The 11,187-nt window shown below is 42.0% G+C and overlaps 1 protein-coding gene across 1 annotated transcript; it reads right to left on the bottom strand.

Moving 5' to 3' along the window:
* Positions 1-5,984: 5,984 nt before the first annotated feature.
* LOC148812366 (uncharacterized) lies at positions 5,985-10,409 on the bottom strand. Its single transcript, XM_088908632.1, has 2 exons — positions 9,787-10,409; positions 5,985-8,142 (listed from the first exon to the last, which is right to left on the bottom strand). The coding sequence occupies exons 1-2, from the start codon at positions 10,154-10,156 to the stop codon at positions 6,842-6,844; spliced, it is 1,671 nt and encodes a 556-aa protein (XP_088764758.1). The 5' UTR covers positions 10,157-10,409; the 3' UTR covers positions 5,985-6,841.
* Between the last annotated feature and the right edge of the window lie 778 nt (positions 10,410-11,187).

Genomic DNA, 11,187 nt, shown 5'->3' with positions numbered 1-11,187 from the left:
TCGTGTGCTCTTTTCCTCCTCTTCCACAAGACTGGGAACTGATATCCACATCACTTCGCAGCGTCTGCTTATGGCAAATGATGGAATGTGACTAATGACTGAACGAGCCTGGCGAATTCTCATCACGTGGCACAATGAGAGCGTGCAGTCAGCTGTCCAAGGCGGCAACCTCATTGCTCGTTCAAAAGAACACGTACTGAAAACTCATCACCACTATGTCGTAGATGAGCACCGCGATCGCTTGTTGTCATGCGTCCTTACTTGGGAAATGCAGAAGCAAAAACTGCCCTCTCTCAGCCACCGAAACGTGTGCGGCTCGCCTTGCGCTCTCTGCGCCTCGCATATTTGTGGAGCTGTCTGCTCTTCTTTCTGTTGAAGTACTCAAGTTACGGGGCGTCCTGCAGCCTATGATGTTCTCACTGAGAGCTTTCAAGATTTGAAGGAAAACTACGAGCTTGATGGCTCAAGTCGAACAAATGTGATTGTTAAGCAATCGATGATCAAAAGCACGTCTTCTAACAATTTGTGAGAGTATTATCAGCACTGTTTTCACTCGGATATACTTCTCACTTGCTAAGCTGACAAACTGGACGAGAAAATGCTGGAGACGCACTCAGTGCAGACTGAGGTTGGGAAGGAGGTGTGGCCCTTCAACGCTTGACAACTGAAGGACATTCTCTCCACAACGGAGGAGCACCTATCAGAAGTCGCAGAGGCTAAATGAGAGCACCGGGCTCCTAGAGCTCCAAACTCAGACCTGGAGGATGCGGGAATCGATCCCGCTACCTCTCGCATGCTAAGCGAGCGCTCTACCATTTGAGCTAATCCCCGTCGCTTCATGCTTCTCAGCATCATGTCTTACCGCCTCTGCCCCTCTTGCCAGGCACCCCCCACTGCCCTTGGTCTGCAAGGCAGTCCTTTCAAGTGCGATGACGACGCTGGGACCTTCGTTGCCTATTGTACGAGCTGAACTTTTGTGCTCATCAATTCAACGCTCTTTCCATCAACTCATCTTGTCTTTTGACGCTTCGTGTTTTGCGCTCCTTTAACTATCGGCATATCGGGTGACTGCAAACACTGAAGTTCTTGCTTACGGAGTGTGGAACATTGTTTTCAAGTGATCGCTGTTCTATCATGTTGACGCCGAGTGAATCAGTGTTCTGATGTGTGACAGTGACAGTGAAGCTCTGCTCTGTGTGCTTTAGGAGAGCTGATGTCCTCTGTGAAAGAAGAGGCCCCAGAGTACTATGACGATGCTGTAACTATACCTCAGAGTCCAGATGCCTTGTCAGGTGGGTTATTTCAGTCCAGTCCCAAAGAGAAACCTTGTACCAATCCCAGAAACTCTGAGTCTCTCTCCTCTATGTACTGCAGACTACATCACACTGAGTCTGTTTATTCTGCTGCCAGTGTCCAGCTCCTCTTCAAATATTTCACAAGGATACAAAGCATTGCCTTCTCTGTTCTGATACAGGCTGCACTGTTGTCAGTCACCATCTCAATTTAAAAAAATGGAATGGGTTTGAAATGTATTATATAATCAGGTTGCCTGATCCCCTGTATTTTAAATCTGATGTGTAACAGTAAAACTGTCTCTGTGTGCTTCAGGAGAGCTGATGTCTTCTGTGAAAGAAGAGGCTCCAGAGTACTATGATGATGCTGTAACTGTGCCCCAGAGCCCAGACACAGTGTCAGGTGAGTTATCATAAATAAGACTTGGTAGTACACTCTGTACCAGCCTGCATTAGCCTTTGTCATTAGAAATAAACACTACCTGGAAGAGAAATAGTCTCTGACAAGCCAGTATGTGTCAGAATGACAGCGAGATTACTGACCTGCTCTTCTGTTCACAGGGAGACTCCTCTCTGATGCGGCACCTTCTGGATACAGTGTGGATGACAGTGAGGGAGACCCCACTTTAGGTAAAGGGGACTACAGCCAGGGATCTCGGTGTGAGTGAGGTAGTTCAGGGATGAAGAAGATGATCCCCAGTAATCAATCGCTGTGCCACTCTCATCCAAGACAAGAGGGCACCAGGTCTAAGTGGTGGCTCAAATTGTGCTGTGTCCTGCATGGATCAATAGTAGCTAATACAGAGTCCTGATTGCCACAAGATTTAAATGCTTAGATCAGGGTCTCAGCTAAACCCACCCACTGTCACACCCAGCCAATGGTATGCTTTCAGTATTGTTTTCTGACCATAGTCCAGCCAATCCCTGACCAGGAGTCCTGAACTCTACATGTCAGCCTAGTGTTTCCCTGTCCTGTGTGGCCCTGCTAGAGACCTGAGGTCTTTACACCTGGATCAGCTACTGATCTGACCACAGAGAGGTCTTCAGAAACTCAAACAGAATTACTTATTTTAGAAAATACTGTCAAAGCTTTTCTGCACTCTGGTTTTAGAACACTGGTAAATTTTTGGTAAGTAAAATCTGAAGTACTAAAAGTTGTTCTAAAAGATAATTTTTTAATTTTAATTAAAATTAATTCCTATAAAGGCTTTTGGATTATAATATGCTTTCAATAACGTATTCATCTGACAAATCGTATTCACCTGTCTTAATTATAACATTATTTTTTGTGATCCTGTCTAAGATTATTTGTTTATATAATTAATGGTTGTTAAAATCACACATATACAACTTAAAAAAAAAACAACATACTATACCCATGCATAAAAATTCATGGGTCCAATTCTAAACCAAAAATATCATCTAAGAGAGTCATCCCTGTCCATCAGCTGTCCACTGCCAGTCTCTTAGTCTGTGTCTCTCTATCAGGTGTCCTCCAAACTGGCCCTGGAGTGGACAGGGTCCTGCCCACATTGCCATCTGAGGAAGGAGTCTCTACCCCTGACAGGACTGACTATGATGATGTTGAGGACGAGTCTCAGGGAGAGGATGGGTGCTGTGGGACTGACAGGGCTGTCTGGGAGAAGCTCCTCCTGCAGATCTAGACAAAGAAGAGCTTCACCAACAGAGTCACACAGTCTTAGAGCAGCTCTGAGCACTGAGACTGTCTGTGACCTGAGTCCACTTCACTCTATTGTTTCCACACTGACACTGTCTGTGACCTGAGTCCACTTCACTCCACTGTTTCCACACTGTCCTCACTGTCTGTGTTTGCAGGACCTGCAGCTTGTTTTTTATAAAAGGAAGACCCTGAAAATTCTGTTTCTGCTTCTTTCCACAATGTGTATTTCAGGTATGAATAGATCCATTGATGTACGATTCTGAAAGTAATATTTTTGATACACATTTGTATGCATCTTATTAAAATTTTGGTTTGCAATAAACTGTTTAAAGTCATTTTTGTCATTTTATTCTGACGTGCAATATTAAAAGATTGTCTATAAAAACATGACGTAGCCCTTGGCCAATCAAACAATAAATTCAACCCCAGAGAAAAAAGGAAACATGAATGTAACACTGTACACTGTAGACAAAGCCAGACACAGCATCTCCAAAGAGACACACCTGACTGTATTTTATTAGAAATGACAACACCCAAGATTAAAGCGTCATGAAAGGAATATGGAGCAAAATTCTGGCTTAACCCGCTCGGCTGAGGGCTGACCTGCTGGCCATAGGACGAGGAGTCAGGGCCCCCATGCAGGGTGACCAAGGGCCAGCTGCAGAGGTGGGATGCAAGAGACATGCAAGAGAGAAAGATAGGGATCCCGTAGGGATTTATAGCGTTTTGGGAGAGAAATGGATGTGTTGTTACAAACAAATAAGTTCTGGACCCCGTAATGAAGCTGAACAAGTGAGTTTTATTGCATGCAAAAAACATCTTGATAGAGCCAATCCGAAATAAAGGCTGAGTTTTCAATAGGGTCTACAGATATGTGCAGCAAAATAAGATCAGGCCTCCAGGAGTTTAGCAAAAATAATTTTTGAAAGAAAATAGCTTTCTCTATATTCATCTAAAATATCTGATTCAATCACTTTCTAATTTATTATTTAGCTAAAATTGCTGATTCAATCACCGCCATGTGGGTAAAATGTCTGCACAGCCACGCAGCATGATGACGTCATTAGTTGGCACTGCAGCGGCTTCAAAACAACTGAGGAGCTGAGCTGAGAAAGAGGAGATTCTGCAGCTGGATATAAACCTCACTGCATCTGCTAGTACCACCTAGTCGGGAGAAGTGAATCGCCATCAAACTAAACTGTGTGTGAATTCCATGTAATTATAAATGTATTTCCACAGGTTAAACCTACATAATTGTGTACATTATTCTCAGTGCAATTCAGATTTGGTTACTGTTTCTATCGAACTGATTAGAAAATCTGCACACCTGTGCAAAAATAAAAATGGAGGAGAAAAATGTTTATCCAGGGAAATTACTTTTGCAGTAAAAAGTGATACTCCATTTTCCATTTCTTATGATCAACCTGTTCATCATCATCCCCATTCTGTTGACAACTGATTCTGTGACTACTGGAGGCCCGAACGGGACTACTCAGTTTCTGAAAAGCAGACAGAAGAGAGAGGTTGTTTCCCCACTGGATTAGCTGAATGAGACTGATCATGCTGATTTCCAGGATAATTTGTGGTATCATTACATGAACTATACTGTGAAAAGTATTCGACCAAATGCGTCCTGTTAGGTGTGTAGCTTGATGCCTCATTCTACTGCCTCTCCTGGTAGGTTGAGTCCGCATCCTGTGGCGGGACTCTTCTCGAAATGTATAGGTCTAAGTCTCCAATCTGTAGCTAATGCTCGCTGGCTGCAAATAACCCGCTATGAAATGTACACCTTTATTAATATAACGCTGGATGGCCTCGACGCAATTAAACAAGAATTAAGAGGAGTCAGGCTTATGGCATTGTAAAATAGGTTTATGCTAGGCCTCCAGAATGCAGCCTCTGAAGGAGTGTGTGCTCTGATAGGCGATTTGTGCTGTACCTACAGTATATCCCTGCTAATGCTGATGACCATGGTAACCTCACCCTCGCAATACACCAGCTGAAAGAACTTAAGGACAAAGTAAATCAAGAGCGGGGCATTGGCAATGAGTTCCCCTTCTTTTCATGGTTAAAATTGTTATTCGGGTCATGGGGAATGTTTTTCTTGAAACTATTCATGTCTGTTATTATAGTGTTTTTGCTGCTCTGTTGTTGTATAACTTGTATTATCCCTATGCTTCAATCTATGGTAAAGACTCATTAATATGCACTGATTAGAATAGACTCCCATGAGCCCTGGGACCCTCCAGGTGACCCCTACGAGGACTCCATAGTGAAAAAGCATTTTAAGGATAAAAAGGAGGGAATGTAATGGAAAGTTACTAAAGAAAAGTGTTTAATCCTAAAAATGTTGTTTACGGGCAATATTAAAGCAGCTGGATTCTGTGAACAAAGTGTGATAGTACCCAGCGGGTCAAGGGCACGGGATGTTCGAAGAATATGTTTATCTCTGCACCAGCAAAAAGGCGATGCAAAACTGCATGTAGCTGTCTTCTCTGTCCTTCAAGGCTTAGACCTATAAGTACTGGAAAATTACTGCCTCGCCTGTCTTTGTATTACTAACCAACCATAATGAAGTAAACAAGTTGAGCTGTTGCATCAGCTAAGTGTGTAAAATAAGGGACCTTTCCCTATTTTACTTTGGAAATCAGCCCCCACTTGCTGCACAGACTAGTGGTTGCTGTTGTGCAATATTATTTTTCATTTTGTTACAATGGACTTCACAGTGCTCCTAGGAAGGTTCAAAGCTTTGTAAATCTTTTTATAACCTTCTCCAGCTTTTTTCCTCCTAACAACTTCATCTCGAAGTTCCATAGGCAGCTCCTTGGTCTTCATGACAGTAGGACTGATCTGATCTGCTGTTTTAGTTGTGAGACCTCACAGTCAGTGATATTTATTGTGCAGTCAAGCAATTGAATACAGGTGTACCTTGTTAACATTTAGTGGGATCTCTCAAGATAACGGACCCAAATTAGGTTGCTAAAACAAAGGGAGTGAATACTTATCAATTAAGTAATTTTCCATTTTATTTTTAATAGATGTCTTCAGAATTTTAAATACTTAATTTCATTTGAACATTATAGAGAATTGCTTCTACAGGAGAGAAAAAAAATTAAACATTTTAATATGATTTAATTTGACCTTGCAACACAGCAGAATGAGAAATAAACAATGGGGTGTGAATACGTTCTGAAGGCACAGTATATATTGCTGTCCTGTCTCGTTTAAAAAAATAGTTGCATTGAAAAAAAAAACAAAGATATGGAATTATTAGTGATGGTGCCAAAATAGATTTTCTACTTAAAAGAGATTCATACAATATCGTATTCTTTTCGCAAGTACTTTGAGCTTTTTTGTAGAATTTAATCAGATGTGTGACTTTTATTTTTCCTGTGACAGTTAAGAATCCTTATCTGTTTTATACACATTTCTTGCTTAACATGGTAAGTTAAAAGCTGTTACAAAATTACAAGCCTATTCAATGAGAACAGTCTTAACTGTAAATTAAACTTAACATCCCAAGACTATAAAGGAATAAAACATTAATTCAATTTAGACCTAATTCATTTTAAAATTGAAAAAAACTAAAAGTAAAAAGCATTATATATTTTAGTATACAAATAAATTTAACTGTGTGACAAGAACTATTTCTGTTTTAGTCAACCATAAGGAAGAATACAGTCAAAATTTAGTTGACTAGACAAACTCAACAGTGGGTGACTACAAAGTGACTATGACTAAAAGACATCTTAGGAACAAGTAAAGGTTTATTCCATGCTGAAAAGAGAAGAAAAGAAACATTTCGGCTGTGGAGCCTTCTTTGGATGTCACATGCTGACGCATCTACCAACTTGAACTAAAAGACATTTTAAGTCACCTGACTGGATAAAACTCTTTCCACACTGACTGCAGCTGAATTATCTCCTGCATGAATATGCTGGTGGGCTCTCAAGGTACCTGAATGACTAAAACTCTTCTCACACTGACTGCAGCTGAATGGTCTCTCTCCTGTGTGTATGCGCTGGTGGGTTAGTAAGGTACTTGAATGACTAAAACTCTTCCCACACTGACCGCAGATGAACGGTCTCTCTCCTGTGTGAATGCGCTGGTGTGAATGTAAGTGGCTTATCTGACTAAAATTCTTCCCACACTGACTGCAGCTGAATGGTCTCTCTCCTGTGTGAATGCGCTGGTGGGTTATTAAGGTACATGACCGACTAAAACTCTTCCCACACTGACCGCAGATGAACGGTCTCTCTCCTGTGTGTCTGTGCTGGTGTAATTGTAAATGGCGTATCTGACTATAACTCTTCCCACACTGACTGCAGCTGAATGGTCTCTCTCCTGTGTGAATGCGCTGGTGGATTATTAAGCTACGTGACTGACTAAAACTCTTCCCACACTGACTGCAGACGAACGGTCTCTCGCCTGTGTGAATGTGCTGGTGTGATTGTAAGTGGCTTATCTGACTAAAGTTCTTCCCACACTGACTGCAGCTGAATGGTCTCTCTCCTGTGTGAATGCGCTGGTGTCTTTTTAAGTCACCTGACCTATTAAAATTCTTACCACACTGACTGCAGCTGAAAGGTCTCTCTCCTGTGTGAAGGTGCTGGTAGGGCTGTGAAATGCTAGACTGACAGTAAGGCTGCTCCCCCATGTGCCATAATGGTAGTTTGTCCACTCCATCTGAGCAAGGCCTTGACCGATTCTTCCTTTTCCTCTGATCGTGCTGCTGTAACTCAGTACTGTTCTCTTCACCAGATACATCAGTCTGCTGCTCTGCATGGTCAATCAACTGGGGCTCCGTGTCATGCTCTGTAAGATTAAACTCACCCAGTTCTTCTTTGTGCTCTAGTACAGAGACACTTCCCAGTTCATTACAACCTTGTGTAATATTTTTTGTGTCCAGATTATTAATCTTCTCTGTAAAATCATCACATACTAAGAGCCCAGGTGTCTCACTCTCAGGCTCAGTCTTCATCATGGGCACAGAGCCCAGATCCTCCACACTCTGTCTGCTCTCTGTGTGCTGCTCACTGAATGTCTCTTTCCCTTCTGCAGCAGTAAGCTCTGTCTCCTGCATCAAACTGGAGCCCCACTCCTCCTCACTGTGCTGCTGTTCAAGAGGAGCCCTGTCCCCAGCATTAGGGAGAGCACTGGTCTCTGAGCCTGTAAACACAGGACAAGAAAACAAGGCCTTCAAAATAATAATACATTTTATTTTAGTAGCAGCTTTAAAGGTGGCTTCTTAAAGCGCTTTACCAATAACAAAAAATACATCATATAAGCACGATGAGAATACACAATTTGAGGAGACAGTAGATGGTGGTACTGAGTACAGTAGGAACAGAGGGGTCAAGAACAGAACCAGTTAAATAAAGGCTGTTCTAAAGAATAAGGTTTTGAGTCTGGATTTGAAGGAGTTTAGAGAAGGTGACTCAATTATATCCTTGGGAAGAGAGTTCCAAAGCTTGGGGGCATAACAGGAGAACGCCCTGTCACCCAGAGAGTGTAGACGGACTGGGGGACAGATAGGAGACCAGAATTAGAAGAACGAAGACGGCAAGATGGGGAGTAGGATGATAACTCAGACAGGTACTGAGGTGCAAAGCGAGCAGGAGGATTTTTAAGTCGACACAAAACATGACAGGAAGCCAGTGCAAGGACTCCAGTATAGCAGTAACGTGAACACTTGTACTAGACTTGGTCAGGATTCTGGCTGCCAAATTTTGGATATACTGGAGTTTGTTCAATGTGGACTTAGAAACCCCAGAGAGTAGAGCGTTACAATAGTCGATTTGGGAGCAGCCAAAACTTTTCAGCCACTGATAACATGGGGCGTAGTCGTGGTTTTCGAGGTGAAAGAAATATGTTTTGACAACATACTACATATGTTGGTTGAAAGTCAAACATCCCCAAAGTTTTTCAATTTAGACTGAAGCTCAATTACAGGACCATCTACAGATAGAGTTACAGCAATGGTTTTACAAAGTTGATGGGTGGTGCCAATAAGCATGACTTCAGTCTTGTCACAGTTAAGATAAAGACATTTTGAGTCATCCAAGTTTTTATATATTTTATAATTTTATAAGAGGGGTTAATACAGAGACTGACTAGACACTTCAGCACATTAACACTGCACTGAGAGAGAGAGGGGTTAATACAGACACATTGACTAGACACTACAGCACATTAACACTGCACTGAGAGAGAGAGGGGTTAATACAGACACACTGACTAGACACTACAGCACATTAACACTGCAGTGAAAGATAGAGGGTTTAATACAGACTGACTGACTGGACACTACAGTACTTTAATAGTGTAGTGAGGGGGGGGGGTGAATACAGACAAACTTACTGGATTCATACAGACAAAATCCCTGGAGAACTGAGATATAATTAGTATACATATAAAAATCTAAACCAAAACAAGTTAAATACAATATGTGTAAACCGTGTTTCCTAATGACGTCGGATTACACACTGATTCAGTGAAACAACTGAATCTGAATGAGGTGTTTTCAGCACCGTAACCGGCCAAAATAGTTCAGTTTTCAGTAAAGAATCGCGTTGCTACATCACACAAGTCTTTCCCACTTCACTCTGCAATCTCTCCATCTCTCCACTATATTCTCACATCTTTCGGAAGTTTTTTAAAGACAGTTTGATAGTTTGTTAGAACGCGTACTGATAATGAGAATGTTTACTCTTGTGAGATGTTTTCTTTAAAATGAAGCGTGTTTTTTTAAAATCTCACGAGGAAGTTAAAAATACTGGTTTTAAACGCACTCATACAAGTCACCACACTGACCTGACAGCTCCAGTTTCGTGTCCATTTCTTTTTTTATTTCTGCAGTGACTTCACATGGAAGCGCCTGGGTACCCTGATCTCCTCCTGCTCCCGACTCCTCCCACAGCTGCAATCTCCACTTCAGGCTCTCGTTTTCCTTCTTCAGCTGCGCCATTTCACTCCCGACACTGTCTTCCACACACTGTGTGATTTTAATCACGGCCCGTCTCACCAGAATCTGGGAGACGCCGCGGAGTTTGCCTTGAAACTCGTCCTCGGTGTCAGACATCCTGTTTCCAAAAAGTTCTGAAACTTCATACACGATCGATTTGAGCAAAACCTGCATGAACGAGTCAAGCTGGGTTTGCAGATTTAACAAGCACTCCGCCATCCTTCTTCAGAGTCGGTCAGAAACAAAGGCAGACTTGCGAAGTTTAAACAGAATAACTTTCTTCTTTATTTTTATTCTTCACAGATCCTGTTGTCAGGGCTGTGATCAGTTCAAGCACGAACACAGCCGACAAGACGCTACGTATTCAGAAACTAAAGCTATTAAAAAAAACAACAACTTTCTTATTTATGTAAAGAAAATGATTCAATCGCCAACACGTGGGTGAAAGATATGCAGTGTCGCGCAGTATGATGACATCATCCACTAGCGCGGCCGCGACTTCAAAACAACCGAGAAGCGGGGCTGAGAAAGAGGAGTTTCTGCAGCCGGATATAAACTTCACTGCACCTCCTAGCGCCACCTAGTCAAGAGGAGTGAATCACCTGCGACTTGCGCCGTTCGCAAGCCTGAATTTTGTGAAACGGAACAAATTTATTTTTTTGCCCTTGCACAACGAAAACGTCTCAAGTGGATCTTTATTCTACATCTCCCTATGCAGGTTTTTTGTAAAAGAAAAAAAATGCTGTCATTTTCTTGCCAGCTGACAGTATTTATTCTTCACCGATAAGCAAGATTTGTATTTCTTATTTCGGAAAAAATAATTCTTCGAAAAACAAGTTGTTCCAGAAAGGAAATCAATACTTGCATTTAACAAAATCAAGCTATATGTGATTGTCCTTAATTATGTATGGAGTCTGGCAAAGAATAGTGTGGTCTGTGTCTTTAGGTACTGAAAGCAACTGACGAGTTTAGGTGCTCTTAGGTATTTCCTGGAGATCAGGTCTAAATTAACATCAAAGGAACCAAGTAAAGGTTTATTCCCTGTCACATAAGAAGGCTCCACAGCTGGAATGTTGTGTTTCCTTCTCTTGTGGGATTCACTTTACACCTTAACACCTTATCTAGGGGGATTGTAGTCTGTTATGTGTTTGCTGGAGATCTGGTCTAAATTAACATCAAAGGAACATTTAAAGGTTTATTCCACGTCACACCCGAAGAAGGGTCCACGTTGTGTTTCCTTCTCTTTTCAG

This window comes from Atractosteus spatula, assembly GCF_055471065.1.
Source record: "Atractosteus spatula isolate fAtrSpa1 chromosome 10 unlocalized genomic scaffold, fAtrSpa1.hap1 SUPER_10_unloc_3, whole genome shotgun sequence".
Lineage (NCBI taxonomy): Eukaryota > Metazoa > Chordata > Actinopteri > Semionotiformes > Lepisosteidae > Atractosteus > Atractosteus spatula.
Note: the sequence above shows the minus strand (reverse complement) of the source record. Positions and strands in the feature narration are given on the sequence as shown.

Coding starts and splice junctions, on each gene's coding strand:
- LOC148812366 (XM_088908632.1), bottom strand. CDS start 10,156: ATGGCGGAGTGCTTGTTAAATCTGCAAACCCAGCTTGACTCGTTCATG. Junction 8,143..9,786: donor CACGAAACTGGAGCTGTCAG/GTCAGTGTGGTG, acceptor CTGTGTTTACAG/GCTCAGAGACCAGTGCTCTC.